The 25,286-nt window shown below is 34.3% G+C and overlaps 1 protein-coding gene and 1 long non-coding RNA gene across 4 annotated transcripts in view; one reads left to right on the top strand and one right to left on the bottom strand.

Moving 5' to 3' along the window:
- Positions 1–16,487, top strand: part of LOC126912808 (uncharacterized) — a 114,637-nt gene extending 98,150 nt beyond the window's left edge. The window contains exons 3-4 of the long non-coding RNA XR_007707455.1: positions 15,602–15,760; positions 16,117–16,487. This is a non-coding gene — a long non-coding RNA (uncharacterized LOC126912808). The remainder of the gene's footprint in view (positions 1–15,601; positions 15,761–16,116) is intronic.
- LOC118269876 (glutathione S-transferase D7) overlaps positions 80–25,286 on the bottom strand; it is a 32,448-nt gene continuing 7,241 nt past the window's right edge. Inside the window, exons 1-7 of one of the 3 annotated variants that reach the window (XM_050706872.1) lie at positions 8,071–8,294; positions 7,792–7,914; positions 5,573–5,750; positions 4,153–4,211; positions 3,660–3,801; positions 2,367–2,531; positions 80–378 (exon numbers count right to left, since the gene is read on the bottom strand). In XM_050706872.1, coding sequence (XP_050562829.1) covers positions 238–378; positions 2,367–2,531; positions 3,660–3,801; positions 4,153–4,211; positions 5,573–5,750; positions 7,792–7,844 — 738 coding nt within the window. In that variant the 5' untranslated portion in view covers positions 7,845–7,914; positions 8,071–8,294 and the 3' untranslated portion in view covers positions 80–237. Of the gene's footprint in view, positions 379–2,366; positions 2,532–3,659; positions 3,802–4,152; positions 4,212–5,572; positions 5,751–7,791; positions 7,915–8,070; positions 8,296–25,286 lie in introns of those variants that run through there. The other 2 variants (XM_050706874.1, XM_050706873.1) reach the window with 2 other exon arrangements.

Consider the following 25,286-nt stretch of genomic DNA (forward strand, 5'->3'; position numbering starts at 1 on the left):
TTTACTTATTTATATGCGTCAAGGAATTCAAAGAAAAAGTAAATTTTGTCTCCAGTTTTATTGAATAAAACTCAAAGTATAAATTAAACAGATCTATTTTATTACATAATAAACAAAGTAAATAACATAATACGTGTCCAGTAAATAAATAAACATTTAAAATCTGCTTATCCGTGAAAAAAAGTAATCTAAACATTTATAACAAGTAAATAAATAAATAAACAAACAGTGAATCTTCTAATCTTTCTTCAAGAAGTTCGCGAGCACCTTGGCTCCTGCTACATCGACCTCTTCGTATCCATAAGGCTCTAGAGCTTTCTTGGTCCTCTCGAACCACTTTGTGAGATTTGGATGTCCACTCATATCATAGCCAAAAGCCTGTAAAAAAACAAAACAAAGGAATTGTCAGGGATGATTAAATTAAATGATCTTTTCCTTTAAGTAAAGTGCCATCTCAATCATCCTCGTACTGTGTCCGTGGGCGGCGCTGATCTTTGACCATCAGGTGAACTTTGCCTATCCCAATCTTTAGCTAACGTTATGGATGTTTGATTTAAATCGAACAGAAGTCAATATTTTAAAATTATTATTATCATCTTACTGGAAACATGACCAGATCGCACATATTTGTTACTTTTTTTAGGGGGGCGGAGTCATCGGTGACTTGGGATTGTCAGAATCTTACTGACTCTTGTCACCCCATTTCTTCTCTTGCTTTGAGCTGGAGTCCCTGTAAAGTCCCTATTACATTGTCCGCAGCGCCGGACAGATAAAACTTACCCTTGGAATACTGTTCCTAATAAAATACTGACAGAGTTTCTTTTAAAACATTTTAATTAATTGATAGTAAGTTACGATAACTTTAATAATTTTGGTATATATTGTAGGTACCTATTTAATTTCCTGATCTAAAATGATATAATTATTTTGTACATCTGGCATACCTCTTGCATAAAATGAAATTAAACTACGACAATCTGACATTATTTCTTAGAGCTTATATAGATACTTATTTAACTTTATAAACCATGTCTCAATCAATACTAAGCTATTTTCGCTACCATGTAAAATATCAGGTGCTTCCAAGGATAATTTCTTTCAGTATCATTACGGGTAATCAGACGGCACTTATGTTGAAATCGATACCAAATAGCACTATAATGGTTATTTAAGTATAGTTTCAGATCTGATTAAAGTCTGAATATAAAGAAGGAGAAAGAATTAAAAATAAGCTGGAAACTTGTGGTTTATTTTCTATTTTAAAGTCAAATCATTTATTCCAATTAAACCATAAATAGGTACTTTTGAAATGTCAACAAATAAAGAAATAGATAATAGTCTGTCAGTTTGTCCGTCAGTAAAGCTAGGTGCTTGTTCCAAAGTGTAGCTTTGCATGGAGAAGAACGAGCAAGATACTCCATTCGTTATACAACTCTTACTAATCTGCTTAAAATATGTTTCGTATATCCAGATTTCCTGCTTTTAAAAGTCAACATCTAACAACAAATCTATCATAACAGTTAGTCATCTGGGTCACAGCAGAAGTCAGTCAAGTTTATTTGCTAACAATGGTGAGCTGATTAAATAATTCATTATCTCAGAAGCCAAATGGCAATACAATTGTAAGATTGATCTCTCGTAACACAATTACAAGTGCACTATACGCTTCCCAAATAAACACAAGCGTACAATACCAATGTTTGTCCTCTACACAATGCTTGCATAAAAGGTATTTTGCATTCGGATGTTGCCTTAGTATCGCTATTCATTCATCTGACACAATTCTTCCAAGAATCTACACTAACATCAACATCTTCTTATATGCCATGAATGGTAAGAAATGGATTATTCAATTTATTGTCATCGATTACAAGGAATCCCATAAATTCCTTTTTTTCTTTTTTCCTACTATTGAATTTCTACTTCAGCATAAAATATGTGTGTATTGTCCTGTAGATATTATACACAGTTATCCAAGTATTTGGTATGCAGCCTATTCTATTGGATTCAGTATAGAGACAATGACTATGGCTTATTCGCATCTTCAGTACCAACAGATCATCTTTAAGATACTGTCAGTCTTCCTCGATTATTCCTAAAGGCGAAGTATTTTCTCGGTAAATAATAATAGAAGCAAATCACTGTTTTATCGTCTCATTACTCCACTGTCCTAGACCAGTTCACGACTGACTATGAATCACACAGTTCGGTTGCTTAATTCGTATTTGTGTATTTGCATATGTGTTTATATTTTCATAAGCATAAAACTACTTCGTAGTAGTTTTGTATCGAAACAGCTGCTAATATTATCCGAGTTACATAATAATGTTTTTTTTAACTTACTCTTTTATTGATTCCTTTCTTACCTCAAGGTTTGTGATGGTGACGATGATAGAAATGTCGGCGATGGTGAGATTGTCACCAGCGACGAAGGCCCGTCCTTCGAGGAAGGTGTTCAGCCAACCAAGGGCCTCGTCTAACTGGTCAGCCTTCTGTTCATCATACTCCTCACCACGGAACAGCATGGGTAACTAGAAAAGGAACATATATTCTAGTAACTAATATACATAATAGACAGTTTTAATTATAAGAAATAATATAAAGAACAGTAGTATGGGAGAGCGATGCTTAAATGTGGGAGACCCATGCTTCAGCACAAATGGGTCGGCGCGACCGGAGTGATACCACGGCCTCACAGAAAATCGACGTAAAACAACGCTTGCATTGTTTCGTTGTGTGAGTGAGGTTACTGGAGGCTCAATTATACCCCTTCCTAATCCCCGATTCCCCAACAACCCTTAAATTCCTAACCCCCAAAATGCTGGCAACGCACTTGTAACGCCTCTGGTGTTTCGGATGTCCAATGGTGATGGCGATTGTTTACCATCAGGTAATCCGTCTACTCATTTACCGGCTTACACCATAAAAAACCCGTGCCGGAGCCGAGCCGGAGCCGTGCTTGCTAAGTGTGTTATGAACTTTACACAGACATCGGCTACGTGTGTCACACTCTACATTATATTTGATTAGCTACTGCCGCAAAGCAACACTGATCAGTTCCGGTACACAGAAGCGGGTTCAGTGCCAATGTGAAATATAGGCACATTAGTTTATTCAACTTGGATACACACTCATATAGGGATATGAGGAAATGTAAATCATATTGCGAATGACTCATCAGATATGACTGTACCAAACCGAGGTGTGATGTGCATTTGATAATATTATGTTTAGCAATGTTTTGAGGGGTCAATAATCAACGTTTTTTTTTTCGGTAGGGTAGGTAATCGAGCAGACAGATCACCTGATGGTAAGCAATCGCCGTCACCCATTGACACTCGAAACATCAGAGGTATTTATTACAAGTGCGTTGCCAGCATTTTGGGGGTTAGGAATTTTAGGGTTGTTGGGGGATCGAGGATTGGGTATTGGGCCTCCGGTAACCTCACTTACACAACGCAAGCGTTGTTTTACGTCGGTTTTCTGTAAAGACGTGGTGTCACTCCGATCGAGCTGGCCCATACATGCCGAAGCTTGGCTCTCCCACATTAAAGTTTTGACGGGGGATTTGGATACAACATTTCCAGCAATTTTCGAACTTCCAAGGTGGAATGTGGTGTGAATTGTTCTACAACGTCTATTAATTTCAAACAACTTACATAAAGTGCGGAGTATCGCACGTAAAGTGTGCCAAGGTCGAAGTTGAGACGCTGGTCGACAATGGCTCGCTGACGAGGGTTCTTCGGGTATAAAGAGTCGTCACGACCGTAAGCGTTGGCGAGGTAAGCCAGGATTGCGCGGCTGGAAGAAAAAATTGAGAAAAGGAAAGGTAAGTCACTCCGTAAGTAGAATCACTACAGATCTATGCTTTAGACCTTATTAAAACTATTAATATTAATTATGAAATTACCTTTAACCGATGAGCCTGCATGAAAAGAATGAAGCGAAAGAGTGTGTATGAAACGTAGTAATTGGCGTTCCATAGTCCCCTATCCCCATGGGATACAGGGTCAAAGTCAAAGTCAAAGCATTTACTTCAATTAATCTTAAATGCAAGAAGGCACTTTTGAAACGTCAAATGGGATACTGGTTATGTATGTATTTTTGCAAACCAGGTATGGTTATTAATTGTGTACATATTATCAAACTTACCTCTCCCATAAAATGAATCCACTATCATCCATAGTCGGAATCGTGTGTTGTGGATTCATCTAAAAACAAAAAAACAGGTAATTGTTAACCTTCCCAAAATTGTTTCAGTCAATAGTACTTGTTATGTGATACCAATTTGATTTTAAGACGCGGTGGCAACTGGCTGCCGTACGACGGGTAGCGGGTTCGATTTACACGGAGCAACTCTTTGTGTGATCCACAAATTGTTGCTACGAGTCTGAGTGTATTGGTCATTTGTAAACGCATCCGCAGCATACAGGAGAAAATACTTGAGTCTCTTAAGTCTCATATGCACAAAAAAGCATGCGGACAGTTAAATTCTACAAATATTTTATTTCGAAAACAAATTGAAAACAACTTCAGTTTTATAATGCCTTAAACCTTAGACTAACTATAGAATGGTATTTCAACACAAAGTATATAAATTAAACTAACCTACCATAAAAATATTCTATTCTTAGTAGCGACCAAAATGTAAACATATTTCAGTCGCCGATTCGTGAAAAAGGCAACGCAAACATGATTTATTGGTAGCGCAAATAAAAATGTGAGTTTATCACGCGATGTTGACAATGTTCATTCTACTATTATAATATTGCTATTTCAATTCTTTTGAATTTTACGTTAATTATTATGTTATCGGCTTACTAAGTACGAAATACTATTCACAACTAAACGCTGAAGTTTTTAGAATTAAATATAGTTTAATAAATCTTTAGTTTATCAGCTTACTTACGCAAATGTTTGACGAGGAACTCGACTAGTTTCAAACCATGCTAGAGGCTCATATTCATAAGGAGCATTCTGCGACAATCGCTGCGTCATGTGTCGCCTCTAGCGTGGCTTGAAACTACTTGAGTTTCTCGTCAAACAGTTACGTGAGTAAGTCGATAATAATTAAAATAATGAATTAAGTATGTCTCACGAAAGTTGTAATGGAATTTTACGTTGCCAATGATATCAAGTAATTATCTACTTCCTAGTTATTTCCCAGACTCTATTCTTGGGAATTGTAGCTGAGAACCTAGGTATTCTATAGCACTATTTTCTCAAAACGAAACATATAGGTAGTGGTACTGAAAGAATACATGATAAAAAACCTATTTGTCATCATGAAAATAATTTTATTATTTTATTCTTATTTTCTTTTCATTGTTAATTATGACTGTTTCCCCAATTTTACAAAATATAAAAAAGAAATTGAAAAAAGAAACCTCATGTTATACGTAATTTTATTTAAGTTAATAATAATTTTAGATTTTTGACAGATTTTCCATACAACACACGTAACTGACAGACGTAAAAAAAAGCACAAAAGTTACCGTTTGATTGAAAAATCTGATCTTCATTAGAAGAAAATATACAACAAATTACTTCTACTACTCCCTATCATCCATACCTTAAGATACTCCGGTGTCATGTGATGTCCTTCCATGATATTCGTTAGGACGAGTTCCAAGTCTACCCCTATAACCTTGGCAGCCATGATGATGGACCGGCATGGCGGAGAAGGTGGGAGGTAGTACACCTTGATTGGCTGGTTTGGCATCTTGTTCTTAGAACGGGCTGCTGCGTTGCTGTTGAAAGATGGCAATTATATTATAAGTTTTTAGGCTGCTAATAGAAAACTGTTGAAGGCAAATCCTCCGCTAACGTCGGTCACCGGTGACCCCCGTAGCGATTAAAGTGTTAAACTGACATGGTCACTAGTAATATCATTAGAACTTAAAACGGGATATTTACCATGTTTATTAGTTTTTGCTATCCGATTATCCGATTCCGATATCATACACCCACATATATCATATCGCTTGCAACAGTGCCGAAATATCGGAAACTCACAAAAACTAATAAACATGGTAAATATTTCGTTTTAAGTTCTAATGGCAATCATATTGTTAGATAAATCACCTTTATTGTATGTTTCTTAGTCCCTAAATGGATGAACTAATTGTGTGATAGCTTATTTTAGTACTTAATCATTATTGCTTTGTTATTGTTAAACAAAGCATGTATATTGTTATTGGCCAATCGATTCCGACTGTTTGTTATAATTTCTTTGTTTATAACAAAAACAATCCTAATGAAGTTGATCAGGGATCCAATCTAATATCGTGTATTGATAAGAATATTCTGGTTTAAGAATCAGTTCTAGAACGAAGATTAAACTATGATTCCTGATTCCCAAAATACAAAGAGGAGATATCATAACTGGATTTCCCTTTAATAACACAATGCGTGACACTTTACGGGGAGCGCGAGACCTTACAAACCATTTGCAATCTATTTTCCATCTCGCTAGATGGAAAAGAGAAATACTACAAAAGCATTGCTAATTGTCCACATTTTAATGTGCCACTTTCTGAGCGCTTGAAACTGTTTACATTTTTAGTTATAATATAACTGGGCATGGCCGTTTTTGTGTTATACTTAGGGCACAATCAAGTTATGGCATCTCCTCCTTTATACTTGCTTTATGTTTCCAAATTAATCTTCATGCTTTATGTCATTTCTACAAACAACGATAAAGCACATATAGAAAGTTATAATAGAGATATCAAATTACCAATAACCAGTAACAAAATACACAAATATTGACAGACTACTTACGGTTCATATCAACATGTCAAATTAGTTAACACATCGTTATAGCTACCCGTGGAAGAATATGATAACCACCAATTTATTTTAACTACGATAATCATAATATACAACTAGTACTGTTAGTATATCGGTTAGTAATCCAAACTCATCATGATGATAATCTAAATGAATGCTTAATTCGATGCCTGTCACCGACAAAAAAATTTAATTGCCGTTTTCATCAACCACCCTTAAATCATCTCTTAACTAAAAGTTACTTAGTATGACGCAGAACCTAAACTAACCCTTTACTTATACTGTTAGGAGTCACTTATAGGTTGACGAAATTGAACGACATGAGTTACAGAAATTAAGGCTATCTAATAATTTTATTTTATTTCAAAATAAGATCAAGAACAAAAAATCAGTTACAACTTAGATTTCAGAAATGAATTACGATACGGAGTCGGTGTCCAAATGGCATTTATTAATACTCGTTGTTACATTTAATCATGTGTTCACTCTTCGTTATTTTAAAATAACTACATATTGTTAGATATTTACATGTTTATAATGTAAATAATGATACAGGTACCAGTCGGTAATTACGTACATTGTCATGAAACGACGAATGGAAGATTGCAATCGTGCACAAACACAAACTATCACAAAAACTTGCAACTTTACTATCGCGTGCAGATAAATTTCAGTGCTGAAATATTTCAGTAAGCAAATCATAGATCATGCTATAATAAACTTTAACCTTTAATTATTTTACTTTATATTATGTAACTGGTTAATTTGTAATGGTAGAATAGCATTAAAAGGATTTTTATATAAATTAAAAATCCCGGTGTTAAGTTACACAAAAAGAATTTTAAACCCTGTACCAGTTATAAAGAAACCTTGAAATAGACCGAACATAATAAGAAAATAAATAAATTAAAACCCACCACCGGTTAGCAAAAAACTCCAGTATCGCCCAAAGTAATACATTATCTATTCCCTCACCTAATTCACACAAAAATCACTTACCTAGGAACATTTATAATAAGACATACAGCCATTAAACATGCTAAGCTTTTCATGATGAATTAATTTAAATAATATTTTTCACTTAAAAACTTTTAGTTGCCGTCTTGTTTATTGCTATTGAACCTAAAGAAAAAAATAATTAACATAATAACACTCAAAATGAAATTTAAAATAATTTAAATGTATTCAAGAAAAAAAAATCATTTGAAGATCTAAGTTGCAAAACGACAACAAACAACAACATGCAAAATTAAACGAATTTCGAAAAAAAAAACTCACTTTGCTTTTTGTATTTTTTCTACGACAGTTTTGTCCATACATTGGCCCAGTTTGAATTATTTTTAATCAAACTGGCACAATATTCAAAATTAATTCACAAACTATTATTTTGGAAACAGCCTATAGATGACCGAACAAAATAACCAATTCGCGTAGTTTCGAATAAGCTTTCGACGGACAACGAACGAAAGTCACTGTTTCAACTGAAGTCCATAGAAATACTGATTTATAAGTCTGTTATGATTGTGAATAAAACCTGTTATGGTGTATGGGTGCCATAGCAACGATGGGCGGTGCCATCACAACGACAAGTCATGGTGACCATCAAATCACGGATCGAAATGTACCATCTACGTATAATTTTACCTTACATAAAGGATTATAATAGGAACTTTGTGACTGAACAAACATAGTATGAGATGTCACACTGTCATACATTTTGTATAGGTCATGTTCAGTTGTATTCAATTAAGGTTAGTGCTTAGATATTTTAATCAGATTTATTTAAGAACTATGATACATTAAGTAATGTTAAATCACTCAAATTTGGTATGAAATGTAAATAACCTAGGTACCATTTTTTTAAGAGGGAAAATCTTCAATGACTTCTCCCGCCTTGGACAAGGCGAGAGGGGGCCTCAGACTCTTACTGACTAAAAACCACCCCGTTCCTACACTGCTTTTCGAGCCGGAGCCCCGGTAAACCCGCTAGCCAGTCCGCAGCTCCGGGTCAAACTAGGTATACTCAATTACCAGTGGAGTAACAGATACGGCAGTGGTCTGTTACTAGTCTTTATATTACAATGATGATCTAAGAATACGCATAATTAGCATTTATTTATGAACAAAAAGAAGTAGGAACTATAAACTTTCAGCTCTAGTATAAGACGTAAAAAACATTTCCTACTTTTTGCTAGTGTTATTAACTTAATCCAATGTAATAAATGACGAAATTCTACCCATACACTAATACCTAGTGTGTTTAGGTAATTCATATAAGATTAAACAGTGGCTAATCCTTAGATTATAAACCTACTTTTTACAAGTTTGTCTGCCTGTCTACCTCGTTGCCCGATTGGTTGCAAGTGCGTCTGCTGGGCTTTCGAGTTCGATTCCCGGGTCGGGCAAAGTGGCTTATTTGGGTTTTTCGTAATTTTCTCATTAGTAGCACGGAGTCTTGAATTGTACCCAGTATATGGCTACTGGCTCACCTCTTATTAAATGGGACTTATAAGACAAATGGTGAAAAGTGTACATTGTATATAACGTGCACCTCTGCCTACCCCTTCAGGGATAAAAAACGTGATGATTTTTGTAAGTTAACTTTTAAATTACATGTAAGATGAGGAAGTCTTATTACTATAGAAATATTTCTACCTTCACGATGGGACTCATAGGATAAATAAAGAATAACAAGTCTTAGTCTTCTCAGAATATTCGTATGCACAAAACCAAAATAGTCTAGTGAACTAGTCACGCTTCCAAAACCTTTAATTCTTCTTTTGTTACTCATTAACGTTGGATTTGCAGATAAAAGGATTACGTTCCTACAGACCGACCTTCATGAGTGCACGCATGAGGAATCCACATAATGTTATGCTAACTAATATCTGTTTACCTAATTATTCATACGTACTTCAGTCGATCTTGAAATTCTTAGTCATCGTGAGAATGACACAACATCAACAGACCGTGATAGTACCTACACTTCTTTACTTTGCCCCACATTAAGATTTTCTCCTGTGTCGTTGGTGCGTTTACAAATATACAAGTTCATATACACATGACACCCAGACCCAGAACAACAATCTGTGGATCTTACAAAGAGTTGTTGTTCCGTGCGGAAATCGAGGCCCGAGACGTTGCAAGGCAGCCTGTTGCCCAGCCACAGTGTCAACTGTGCAGTCAATAAGTCAACTGTACACTACATATAGGTCTCATCTACAAAAGAAGGGTTTGCCATAATCCACGTTTAGTAGTGGAGATCGCAGTTTAAAAGGTTCGAAACGAGAGCACGTCAGGCGCTCTGATTGGATGGTTCATTCGCACGGGCCAATCAGAGCGCCGAACGCGCTCTCGTTTCGTTTTCGTTCAACGTAAAGTAAACTCATACTAAGGGCACTAGTTTACCAGAGAGCGCTACTGCCCTGTGTGTATCATCACCTGCATGCCTGTATGGATGGTTTGGTCCGTGTCCGTATTAAATTATCTCTTAGTAGTCTCTTACTACACCCACGGAAGGAATCGGAATGGTGTCAAATGTTTCTGGTATGTATTGTCTTCATGACAAAACCGAGAATGACACATGATGTATACCTATCTAAAGCCATTATAAATGAGGTGTAACGCTAATCTTTTAATAGTCTGTTATCTAAAACACCATGCCGTGTCTTGTTACTCATCGCTTATCGCTCAGACCAAAACAAAAGCTGCACGGGTTATACGGATGACACATTTTCTTTATGTTGCCTTGATGTTCTCATGGATAAAAATACTTTACTGTCTGGTTTTACAAAGGAAAACTACCAATCGCTAATTATGACTGAAACGGTATAGTAATACTGTTTTTTAGATTTTGAAAAACTTCTCAGTGGTAGCACGGAGTCTGAATATAGCCGGTACATGGCAATAGGCTCACGTATTACATGGGACTTACAACATATAAATTGCGAAAAGTGGGTGTGCATTGTACAGTGACATTACGTGCCATAATGTGCACCTCTGCTTACCCATTCGGGGATTAAAGGCGTGACGATATAATAACGGTATAGTAATACTTCAGGATAACTGACAAAGTTAGCATTTGTACTGATATTTGATGTATTCATCTCTGCTTACAACTTTGTGGTATAAATAATAATAAATATCGCATTGATTTTTGTGTATGAGTGTTCATTAAAAATATTTTTCTGAAACATATTAATTATATGTAAAAACACTACTGGTATCATTTAAAGGTTTACGCACGTTAGCGTCACCATTGCTTACACAAATATACACAAAATTAATTGTAACTTGCTTCTTTATTTTTCCAACATTTTGATAGTTCGTTCTAAAATCAAAAAAAATGGGTGCTCTTGAAATATCAACAAACAGAGAAATAAATAATAGTGTGAGAGTCTGTCCGTCAGTGAAGCTAGGTGCTCGTTTCAAAGTGTAGCTTCGAAAGGAGAAGAACGAGCAAGAAACTTCTGTTTCAGATAGATAACTGGCAAGGCTATGTTTGTTAAAATTGTCTCTTCACAGGCCTACATGAATCGTAATAAATAATAGGTAATTCACACGGGTTCACATTTTATACAAAAACAGTAGCAATTTTAAAAACAAACACCATCTTTCCTATCTCATACCAACTCATTGTTACAAGTTCATATTTATAAGTATAGTTGATCGAAGTTGTTACACTTCGATGCCAGAGTTCCCTTAAGCACACATGTAACAAAAACATTCCACTGTATGACAAACGGTTCGCACATGAATTGCATGTTATTTCTGTTCCCCAGATAACTTACAATGTGTTATTATTGTATGCGACGGGCCAGTCAAGGTCGCTTCCCAATCATACAATAATGAAATGTACAGTCAATTAGATGATTGCAGCCTCATTATGATGTAAATTTGTTTTGTTATTGTTAATTTTGCACTTATGAACTATTTAGGTGTTGTGCTATTTGTTAATAAGAGTTCAAAATAGTCAATTCACGTTACTTTCTAATCAAAGGGTCAAAACTAAAAACAAAATTTCAGTATTGACTCGACTTACATACATACATAACCTCACGCCTGTCTCCCATGGGGATAGGCAGAGGCAATGGAACGCCAATTGCTACGATTCTTATACACCTATTTCGCTTCATCAACAGAATCAATAATTCTTTCGCTTTCTTGACTCGACTTATGACTACTAAACTATAAATAAGTAATAAGGAAAAATCCCACTGCCAAATGTTTACAGACATCTCTAGATACCTTCATATAATTCCCACGGTCTACTTCCGATTGTAAGGGAAGGCATGTAAAAGGATTTACCTATAATAGGTGATACTGTCACTCTTTAAGGCTGCTTTTCTACCAAAGATGTGCTATGCTACGTTGCTGTAGATGCGTTTGGCATCCGCTAATCATATTCATTGGTACACATAGCTTAGCACTGGTGGACATGGATTAAGCTAAGCTATGTTTTTATATTGAAAGATGCGTGCCATGGATGTGTACTAGGAGGGACCTATCGATACTTCGCATACTCGAGCTTCTCATCTTCCCCGCACAGCTATCTAGCTTGGTATCAGTGGAAACGGTCACATTAACATAGTTTCACAGCTTAGCTATTACATCTTCATGGTACATCTGTGGTGGAAAAGCACCCTAAGAGTACGACTTGCACCTAGATGCATGTAGATAGATACCAAAGATACCCAGAAGTGAAGACTATTGTGGTGATCAAACAATAGGGTAGATGACTAATTGTTTATTTTAATGTCCGTCTGGTAGATTATTTTAAAACCTTAGATACGTATTTTTTATTTTCTTACGGAAACAAGTACTTTCGATGATATATTGATTTGAAATATCGCGTGATGTCACTTTTGTGTACGTTTTATACCTACTCAAAAGTGACGTAGTTAGCTCCCGCTCCTTAAATTTGATTCATTTTATGTACCTAAGTATTGTTTTCTTATACTTACGACAAAATAAAAAAGTACGTGTCCAATATTTTTTCATTCATACTTCGTCATCATCCCTATTACATTCAAAATTTGAGAGACCACAGTATTACCAATCTTTAAACTTATTTGCAACTCAATAATTCAGCTGAGGAGGAGCTCACCTGTTATCAGGAGATAAGATCTGCCAAATTGCATCCATTATCTTGACTTATGACGTTTATAAGTCAATTTCACTTGAATTCACTTATATAAACATTTTCCTATAACGACAATTGAATTACAATCAGAATGATAACAGTATTTGCTATCGATTATATAATTACAGAAATACACTTATCGATGTAGGTGAAGAGTGGGTTTGAGGATAGTACGAATTACACACGTAATTGATGTATCCATACAAAATTATAGGTGTGACAATGAGAATTGACTTCTAAGTTAATATATTGTGGCCTCTAGAGTCACCTAAATGCGTGGCTATATTATGATTGGGCGGGGTGCGTGTTTTATTTATCAGAAAATCGAAAAAAGAAAAGGTCAACATGGAATAATGAATCAATCGATCAATTTTATGTCGTAATACTGTGACGATAAAAGATAAAACAGGTTTAGTTTGTTATTAATGTTTTAGGGATAAATTATTTGGGGGAAATTGCTTATAAAGTAAGCTAGAGAATTTGATCCGTTTAGAAGCTTAAATACGCAGCTGCTAGACTAGACAAACCTTATACATCTCTATATATAAAACCACTACTGTTCGATAAACTCGTTAAAACTCGAGAACGGCTGGATCAATTTGGTCTTGAATTATTAGTGGCAGTCCAGGAAAGGTTTAAAAGGTGAGAGAGAACAAAGTGTTTGATACGGTACAAAGTTTACCGACCCAGCTAGTCTATATATATAAAAATCAATTGCTATTCCTTTGTCTCGCTAAAACTCGAGAACGGCTGGACCGATTTGGCAAATTTTTGTCTTGAATTATTTGTAGAAGTCCAGGGAAGGTTTAAAAGGTGAGAAAATATCAAATAATTGACGGAAAAACCCTAAAAACTGCCCTTTCCTTTATCCCATACAAACGTTTTCTAACTAATACGTAGAGTCAATTTGAGCTTTATTGCTATTGGATAAAGTTCATTGTTGGATAAATGCTATTGGATACTAAAAAACAAATGCTATTGAATAAGTGTGCGTTGGTGACTTGGAGCACAGAATCCCTACTAATATTATAAATGCGAAAGTAACTCTGTCTGTCTGTAATTACGCTTTCAAGCCTAAACCAGTGAACCGATTTTGATGGAATTTAGTACTGAGATAGAATAGACCTTGATACTTTTTATTGCAAAAAAATAGCGGAGAATGGGTAAAAATAAGGGATAAATGGTCATATGGAAATTCGTCATTTTTAAAGCTGTAACAGTGAAATTTTGTATTTAGACACTTAATGAGGAGCGAAAGAACATAGGCTACTTTTTAATAAAAAGGGTAGAAGGCGTAGTATGTTTGATAGAGGAGATTAATGTTTGCTTGAAAATTCGTCATTTTCGTTAATACGTTGCCTGTGCCTTCACTCGCGTTCGATTCTTATTTAAATACACATATACTTATTTAAATCGCCAATATCCCTACTACCATACTAATGTTATGAATGCGAAAGTAATCCTGTTTGTGTTGAGGTTACGCTTGCACGAATGATTTTTTTTTTTGGAATATAACAACGAAACAATGTATTTTTTTATTGATAGGCAATATATAGGAAATTAAAGGAAAATAATATAGATAACCTTGGCTACTTTTCATCATGATTATAAAATGATGAATCGGCGGTCGTGGTTTCTTTGGAATACATATCTTTAAAAATGCTAACAGTAACATATTCTCAAGTAATTCACATTTTAGATGACATACGGCAGCATTTTGACCACTAACACCACTACGCAGACAAAGTCGCGGGCAAAAGCTAGATTCGATAAATTTTCATTTGTACATGTCAAATATTTGTTGTTTCTAAATTCAAATTCTGTAAATAATGATTGACATTTATGCATAAACTATGAAAAGGGTGAATAAACAATTGTCTGTATTTTTTTAATCTATTGAAAATGTTGAAAAGTGCATTAAGCATTAATAGAAATTCCTCAAATATTAATTAATAGCACGCATAATTATGCGTGCGTTCAGAAATAATGACAAATTATCAACAGTTACGCGTGTGTTCAGAAATTTATTTTGTGTAAATTAAAGTTTCTATTCACGTTTTCGAACAAACGATGCTCTTTCAATATAGTCTATTGGTGTGAATGACATTGACATTCGTATTGCGCGTTTTTTAAAATATGCAAAATTAAATGTATATTTTTCAATATTTCTGAGAGATTATCTTAATATTTCTTCGAGTTTTAAAGACTAAGAAGATTTTTATTTGCTAATAAGTGTTTGTTAATCAAGGTAAGTTCACATCTTCATTATTGATTTTTAGTAACTTTTGGTGACTACACAATACTACAATTTGGTATACACGGTTATGCAGAAAATGTATGAGAGCTTTTTATTTTCAGTTGGAATTTCGTTTTTAACAATGCTACCAACCAGACGTACAAGCTTAGGCCGCAGAACTCGAAATACGGCAAGTCAAAGAAATACAAGAGCAAATCAAACTGATGAGCAACGCGAAGCGCGAAATGAACTTGAACTGAATCGATATCAAGATAGAAATGTTGTGTTTAATCCCCACAAAGCTGCATTCAGTTATAATGTGGCAATTGATTACAGTTCAGAGCAAATTGTTGCTATTGGACTAATGAACATTGTGTGTCCACATTGGGATTGAAATTAAAAAATGAAGCCTCTGGATTATGTTGCGCCAGCGGCCAAGTCAAATTGACGCCATTGGTACCGCCACCAGAGCCACTACATTCATTGGTTCATTTTTTGACTCATATCCAGCAGTACAATAATTGCTTTCAAATGACATCATTTGGGGCAACAAAAGTTATACGAGACAATTTTTTGGCTACTTTTAGCAAGTAAGTATAATGGCAAACGTTTTTTTTTAGTTTTAAAACCATGTAGCTGGTGCAAAATATGTCGAGTCAGTGATGTGTTTATTTTGTAAACAATAAATCAAATACATAATAATAGTCTATAATCCGAAGACTTAATCAGCAACATTTATAACATGTTGTATTTTATAGTGGCATGAGCAAGATGTTCTTGGTAAAGCCTACTACCTAAAGCTCCCGTGGAAGGCTGTTTACTGTCGAGGTTAAAAGTAGTTTTAATTTGAAATGATGTAAAGTATTGTGGCAGTATTTTGCGAGCCACATGGTGGTACAATTTGCTATACAATTGCCTATTTATATACATATTTATATTCTTGCAGATTCAGGGATTCAAATATATCATCAAACAGGTTCCTTATTGCCAGTGCCTGTTGAAGACTATACATTTTTGCAAATATATTTTATGGACAATTCAGCAAGAGAAGTCGATCAGCGTTGCGCGCACCACAACTCAGTAAAGAGATCCATTGTGATGAACAACTTCAAACATTTTTCCTTCAACACAATGAATTAGTTGCATTAGACCGATGCATTAGACATTCACAAATGCATTAGACCGCATGCCATCAGATAATCACAAAATTGGCATCAGAGCCGATAAGGCGCCTGCAGGACAGTGAAATGATTGAATCCTATGAAATAAACACTATTATGAAAATATATTTTGTTTTTTTTTTTAAATTAGTAAAGTCCTTTTCAGGTAAAGTGAGATCTAGTGGAGTGCCTGGAGCATTCAAAACCGTAAAACCTCGGATTAGAGTTACAGTGAATGAATTAATATGATCGATGTGGGATATTGTTTTTTAAACTATAAATTGCAATGTTTACCCAAAATTTTTTTGTGCACTCCATTTTTTTATTGTTTAAACAAATTATTATAAAAAATTAATGTTTGACCATATATTTTCACTTTAAACAGTATTTTTTTTTATTTATATGTTAAATCTTACCTGAGTAGACATATAGGAACATTTTTCAAAGATACCTGTGTATAAAAATAGCAGTATCTCGAACAGGTAGAAAAACGTGGAGGAGAGCGGAGCGACAGCTGCTATGTACAATGGAACTTCTTGGCCAGTTTAATTATAAATGAAACGCACTTTATTGTGTACATTGAAAAAAATACGGTAATTAATTATGACTAATGAAAAGAAAAAAATATTTGTACAAAATCTGTTTATTTAAATATATAACATGGTTGTCTACATCAAATATTTTCTTCTACTTCATCTATCTGTATAATAGGTGAAGTATTGGAACAACTATTTCCGCTGCACTGTAAACATGATACACTGCAGTATAAACTACACTCGCGAGCAACCAAATCGACTCAACCTACATGTGCGCATTCGAAGATGTTTTCTTAAAAATATACTGAATTGCTTTTAAAAACCGATATACCATTAGAAAGCTTACAACTTCAGCTTTATATTGGTACCATTATTATAAAAATTGTATCAGTACTTTTTAAAATATTTAACTTAATTCAGCGGACTAGAGTATTTGCTCACTACGACTCCAACAAGTTATAACACAAACTACCCCTATAAAACCTCCACATTAAGGTTAACTTTATCTGTGGCTTATCGAAAGTTGATCGTACACATCTCCGCAAAAACGCTTTATTTTATTTCCAAAAATTTTGGATACGACACCAGAAGAAGCCGCTCAAGTCGTTGCTCTACTGGAACAAGGACTAAGTCAGCGAAGAGTTGCTGCTCATCTGAGTTTGAGCCAATCTGCAGTATCAAGAGGGTACAGGTAGTATCAAGATACTAGTGCCTTCAATCGAAGACCAAGAATAAGCCGCCACCGGTCCACCTCGGAGAGAGACGACCGTTTTATTATTTCAACTTCACTACGAAATCGTCACTTAACCGGTGTCGATGTTCAACAGAAACTCAGAAGAGTTCGAAGAGTGGCTGTCAGCGAGTGGACAGTACGGAGATGGTTGAAGGAAGCCAACCTCACCCCTAAACGGCCTACCACAGGCCCGAAATTGACGACCCGCCATCAGCAAGCGCGCTTTCAATTTGCCCGAGAACACCTCGATTGGATCGGTTTTATAGGGGTAGTTTGTGTTATAACTTGTTGGAGTCGTAGTGAGCAAATACTCTAGTCCGCTGAATTAAGTTAAATATTTTAAAAAGTACTGATACAATTTTTATAATAATGGTACCAATATAAAGCTGAAGTTGTAAGCTTTCTAATGGTATATCGGTTTTTAAAAGCAATTCAGTATATTTTTAAGAAAACATCTTCGAATGCGCACATGTAGGTTGAGTCGATTTGGTTGCTCGCGAGTGTAGTTTATACTGCAGTGTATCATGTTTACAGTGCAGCGGAAATAGTTGTTCCAATACTTCACCTATTATACAGATAGATGAAGTAGAAGAAAATATTTGATGTAGACAACCATGTTATATATTTAAATAAACAGATTTTGTACAAAAATTTTTTTTTCTTTTCATTAGTCATAATTAATTACCGTATTTTTTTCAATGTACACAATAAAGTGCGTTTCATTTATAATTAAACTGGCCAAGAAGTTCCATTGTACATAGCAGCTGTCGCTCCGCTCTCCCCTCCACGTTTTTCTACCTGTTCGAGATACTGCTATTTTTATACACAGGTATCTTTGAAAAATGTTCCTATATGTCTACTCAGGTAAGATTTAACATATAAATAAAAAAAAATACTGTTTAAAGTGAAAATATATGGTCAAACATTAATTTTTTATAATAATTTGTTTAAACAATAAAAAAATGGAGTGCACAAAAAAATTTTGGGTAAACATTGCAATTTATAGTTTAAAAAACAATATCCCACATCGATCATATTAATTCATTCACTGTAACTCTAATCCGAGGTGAAAACCCCCAGGCGCTCCACTAATCAGGAAATTATGGATTCATTTTTATATGGAGGATATTTATAGATTCCAATTAAAATTGAATAGGGACTCATACATAACTCAGCTATACAAAATAAAGTAGAGCATCATTGCTACGCCAAAGCGGTACGAAGTTCGCTGGGTCAGCTAGTATTATATAAAAAACAGTAGGAATACCGAAGGTATTAAATAAGTACTTGTTTCAGTGCATGAAATTTGATAAATATAGGTATGTTAACTTATACCAATTCTCCATTTTTCGATATTTAAAGGCTCATTAGAAAATCAAATAGCAATACAAAATTACTATACATACATAATCTTCTTATGAAATCATTTCATGCAAAAGAAATGCATCTACATACATATACGGGCATAGTATACATATATTGAGGCAAAAGGTCAATACTTTATACCCTTGTCCTTTGCGTGATACAAGCGTGATTTGTAACAAAAGGGACAATGTAATCAAAGTAAAAGTGGGAGGGAGACAACAGACTTACACCTAGGTATCAATCTTAATGTGAACTCTAAATGACATTCAAGTATAGATAAGTGAGGTGCTCATACCTATATTTTTATTTTGCAAAAATAAACACAACTGTTTCATTTTGTTTGTGCAATTGTGAGGTGCATTTCATGTGAAATGTCAGTTGCTATGTAGGTATGTATGTATAGCTTACTCTGAAACAATATTCATCGTTTTACAAAAATACTCTTACAAATTATTGTTATGCAAAATAATATCTTTGTTGAAAATAAAACAACAGAATATGATATCTCTAAAAATATACAAAGAGGCATTTATTCATTTTAAAAGCAAAATCCTAAAAAAAATAACAATCAGTATTACCTAATTTTGATATTGTTTTCGGAAATGCCTAAGATAAAAATATCGATAATTATTATAATCTGCCAAACACAATACTTTAAGCCATGGATAAATAATTTAAAAACCTTATTGTCACTAGAATATCGGCGTCAAAATAAAACACAAACTTTACACGAACAACATATTAGAAATATACTGTTTTATTTGGCACACCATCGTACTTAACTTGGCATTATTTAATTTTAAAGTCTTTTACTTTCACTTGTCGTCAAGCACTTCCACTGTTGATGCACTGCTTGCATTGTCCTTGTCTCTATTCTCTCCATCCAATTCTTCATTTGTTCTTTTCACATCCCCATCAGTGACGTCAGTTTTCAAGGAGTTAATCCTCTCCCGACTCTCCTCCTTAGTCGAAGTAGCACTCTGACTTTGTTCATCGCTAATTTTAACTTTCTTACTTTTCGAGTTGCCCATTTTGTGTCTGAGACCCACCGGTTCACGCGAACGAGTGACGATACTAACTATGATGCTCACTCCAGTAAAGATAAAAATGTACTGATAAGTTAAATCTCTGTAATTAAATATACTGGCACTCTCGCTGATAAGTCTGTTTCCAAATAAAGTAAAAATGAAACTGCAGCTGGCGTTGTGGGTGAAAGATATTTCTGCCGTCAAAACATAAGTACTGATATATAAATAAGTACGAGATAAGGCAATGACACATCGACCGTACATTATGTTTCTTTGACCGGATGTTTGTTTGTCACTTTTATACTACAAAATAAGATCTTTGTCGGGAAAAGGACTTTTTTATTTCTTTCTTTATTCTATTGTTAGTAATGTTTTGCTTTTAGTTTTATCTTGATGTTTGTTAGCTGAAGGATATATAGGATATTTATTAATTCTGTTTTATTTGTAAAAATAGACTTACTAATGGTTAATGTTGTTGATGCATTGTCAATGTTAATTTATGAGTAATGTGTAATCGAGCAAGCTATCGATTGTAACAAATGTATACTAACCTACCGTTGCCAATCGGCTTAGTCATTTCATAATAAGGAAAGAAATATATTGTACTACAAACTCTCATAAATATTTTCTATTATCACAGCTGTTATTTACATTAGTTTTCCATATTTCAAGTAGGATAATTCGTTTTATAAAGTATAAGTACCTATTGTAACAATGAAGTGTCTCTTCCATTAAAATAGTATTAAGGAATTTAAGTAATATTATCACTTTGATATTCCCAATGACTAATAGGACATTCCATAATTACATAAACTTTTAATACATATATAAATAATTAGAACTCGAACTCGCAATACTCGAATGATCGCTTCTATACTCTTTCGCGGTATTGTGGGCTGCAGTCAAATAAAATAAATATTGAAATACATTAGAAAAACATATATGTATAAAACTTTTACATACATAAGTACCCACCTAAAATAAATATAACATACATAACGTCACGCCTGTCTCCCATGGGGGTAAACAGAACAATGGAACGCCAATTGCTACGAATCTTAGATACCTCTTTCTCTCGTCAGTTAAGGGTACTTTTAATTTGGCTCTTCTTTAATATATTACCAATGCAGTCTCTATATGTCCGTTTAGGGTGCCCTCTATCGACGGCTTCATTAATATCCGCCTTGTACCTATATTTCTTTCGTATATCTGCTTTCATCCATCCTTTCTACATGTCTAAGCCATCGTAATTCGTAACATTCCCTTTTCAATACTTGTCACTACATCGTCTTTCAAGTCACACCTAAAAGTAAGAAGGTAATTTCCAAGAAAAAGTGATTCTATCCATATCATTTCAATTAAATGATTCACTGTTTATATATTAGTCGAGTATATATTAACTTAATGAACTGTTATTAAAAACTATGACTCGTATAATGTCAACGAGGTTAATAAACATAAACATATGTTTCTAATGAGTATCTTGCTTTCAGAATATCAAGGTCAAAATTGTCTACAAATGACTTAACAAAAAATATTCATTATATACCTATGTATATGACTCCTATATGATATATGATACATGATATACCTACACATATAGGAGCATATACAAGATAATCTGCTAATAATTAAGTACATCTTCTCTATCTGTTCTCTCCTTACAGAAGTCATCCCACTAAGGGGCACACGCCCCATGCCATGTATTGGCGACATGTCAAGCGATATCGGTCGATTTCGCTTAACATATAATGTCGACTAATGTTCACTGCGACGATGATGTTGTTTGACTGTCCGGTAAGAGTCACTCAAAGTCGCGCTACTTCACCTAACATTGCTAGCGACATGTGTCACATCCTCCACTGTATCCTTAGCTTTATTTCTCTTTGATTCTTTTACTACCTTTCTATGTTTAAATTCAACACTTATTCTGTCCCATAATTTTCAACCAACAATCGTTCTCCTGTCATTCTCTTTGTAACCACTAGGTACTGTGGAAGGGTGATTAACATAATATTGTACTTATGTATATTATTATGTAAATTAAACTATAGACTTGATACAAATTGCGTGATTTTTGTAATCACTGTAGTTTTACATAGTGTTAAAGGCGATACATTTTTATTTCGCTACCACAATTGTTGAACACTTAGTCCAGGAGTCACGCAAGCAATAAAAGCATATCAAGGTTAACTTTTGTGTTAGAAAATGTAATAATACAGGTACAATGGTTTATTTAGTGTATTTTCTAGCACATTAGTTAATCTCAAGGTGAAATCTTAGAAGAACTTTATTTTCTTTCTTTAAAATAAGGGTTTAACCCTATTTATAAAGATTAGCTTAGATTAGATTTCGGTCATGATCGTCCCACTGCAGGACAAATACCTCTCTACCCTCCTTCTACTCCTCTCTGTTGTTTAAAGCTTTTTGCTATTATAAAAAATACTTTACTGGAAAAAAATATGACAGAAATATGATGTCAGTCGTATTATTAATAAATATTGTGCAAGCTTCGTAAAATTACGTGCATTTTCTACTTAAATTATATTTAATTACACTTATGTGGCCTGAAACCATAGCAGACGTTCCAAGAACTTTTACTAAAATTACTTAATTGTTTTTTAGTTAACGTATTTGTATTTACCAGAATATTATTTACTTTTGAACTTTGAATTACTGAAAAGTGATGAGTCTTCATGACGATGGAACTAATTAAATTCCATCATGGTTGCTAACCGACTTCATAATGACGATGCATTATTTTGAATCATAGCTTTCCGTAAATATAGGGTTAGTACTATTAAAGATAATATTTTCGCGTTCATTCATAAAAATAAATAACGAACTAATACTGCTGTAATCTTATAAAAATACGATACGCATAATACGTATAATGGCTAATATGTATGCCAAAAAACGACAAATATTATTATTACTTCCACCTAGTACCTTTAAATTTATCAGGGTGGCAGCACTAGCGACTAAAGTCCTGTGAATCCAAACATAAACGTAATCAAATATTTACTTACGAACAACGTGACAGTATTACACGCCGGAGTATCAGTCTAGAATCTACAGACTTCAAAATAAGGTTTAAAATAATTTATTAGATAGACAGACCGTCCTTACTCACAAATACAATATACTTCAGTTCGTTTCACTAGAAACCCGTGTGACAATGCAGGTGTCGCACCAAGTCACCTAGTCATCTTTTAGTGATGAATAAATTATCAGAAAGAACTTTTGATTATATAGGCGACTGTCCTTCAAACAACACTTCAAGGACCCTTCACTAAGGCGTTGAATAAATTATTATGGAACTTCTACTGTATTTATTTCAGACAGACGTACATATTTATTAAAGTGTTAAAATCTATAGAGTTATGGACGGCGATGTTATCAAAAGCAATATGTTACGGTTTGATTTGAACTTCATTCTAGGCCTTATTTGATGTGTGGAGACCTCAAAGCTCCTGTGATTTTAAGAACTGAATAAAGGACTACACGTATTGACTGACAATTTATTGGGCACGGTGGTTGGGCAACCGGCTGCCATGCAACATGCAGAGGCACAACTCTTTGATCTACAAATTGTTGTTTCGGGTTTGGTTGTCATGTGTATTTAAACTTGCATGTTTGTAATGCACTTACGACACAAGAGTAAATCATAGTGTGGAGCTACATTTATTTAAAAAAACACATATCGAGCGTTCTTTGATTAAGCTTAACTTTCCCGGGTTATTAACTTTATGTATGAATTTATGTACCTAGATATTTTAATATCATTACATCATAGCTACTAAGTTTGCTCAAAGTTATCGGCAAATAAATCTTGGTTCTCGTTATCATAGGTTCATATGATAATTATGTAAAAGACAACTACTCGTAACTCATGATTACATGATTAACTTGCGTAAAACTTACTTGATTACAGAGCAATTTCCACTAATTGGACACCAAGTAGGTAATGAGATGTTTGAAGAAGATTCATTCTATTGTGTTTTATTAGGTAAGTGAGTACAAGTTAAACTAACCCTTAGAACTAATTACTAAGCTAACTGCTTAAAGAATTACGAGATCCAATAAGTACATCTGTACTCTTAGTATGTGTTTGCTTTATATTTAACGAACATTCGGCGTTCTGATTGGTCGGCTCGAATAATCCAACCAATCAGAGCGCCGACCGTGCTCTCGTTTCGATCTCGTTATACGTAAAACAAACTCATACTAAGCCTTCTGTTATTTGCTTACTGTAATTTTTGGGAACTTACAATAGATATAGTTTTAGGGTACGTCTATAGGATTTTATTTTGTTAACATTAACAAAATAAAACATTTACCAATTACAGGCTACTTCCGCGTGGTTTCACCCACTCTGATGAGAGCTCCTATTGCGATCAATAGCGTGATGTTTTATAGCCTTCGTCAATAAATGGAATATTCAAAACAAAAATAATGATTCCAATCAGACCGTTAGTTCCGGAGATTATCTTGTTCAAACAAACAAACAATAAAAACAACTCTTCAGTTTTATATAATGAAAAAGTATAAGATAAAATTAGTCATACCAATTTAACTATTTAGCAATCTATGATTATACAATTCTATAGTTCAAGTTATCAATTACATTATTGACAAACGGTGAAGGAAAACATGGTGAGGAAACCTGGGCTTATTATCTCTAATTATAAGTTTGAAATCGCCAATACTCGTGGTGATTAATGCTCAAACCTTCCCTGTGTAAGAAGATGTATTTGGATAGTAGTGGCCACTTATAGGCTATTGGTGTGATAGAGTATAAGTAAGTAAGTAAAGTAAATTACAAGTGTAGTGGACATTTATTAAAACCTCGTAATTCACCTTGTAATTTTACGTCGTAAGTATAGAAAACTACACAGACATCATGTCTCCGTTGATGGTAATACGTGGTCATTAGTATGATTAGCTTTATGCTTGGATTACACCATGTCTACTTGTGTAAAATTGTATTTACTCACATTAATAATTTTGTTCCAGTAAATGTTTAGGTAAACGAGATCTGTTATGATATAACCTAATAACTGATAGTATAAAAAAAGATTTATATTTTTTTATGTACTTAGCGGCTAACCTTCTAAGTTAATGGTGGTCCATAAATCTCCGATTTCGATTACGGTGGTCAGTCTGTCTAACTAGACTAGCCCACTACGCAGGAGATATTATAGTGCACAAGTGTGTGCACAAACACAGGTGCACTCTCTGTTCCTTCACTCTCTAAACCCGATGGGACGGCAGACCGACACCACCAGAGAGAA

Source organism: Spodoptera frugiperda, chromosome 30 (genome assembly GCF_023101765.2).
Source record: "Spodoptera frugiperda isolate SF20-4 chromosome 30, AGI-APGP_CSIRO_Sfru_2.0, whole genome shotgun sequence".
Taxonomy (NCBI): Eukaryota; Metazoa; Arthropoda; class Insecta; order Lepidoptera; family Noctuidae; genus Spodoptera; species Spodoptera frugiperda.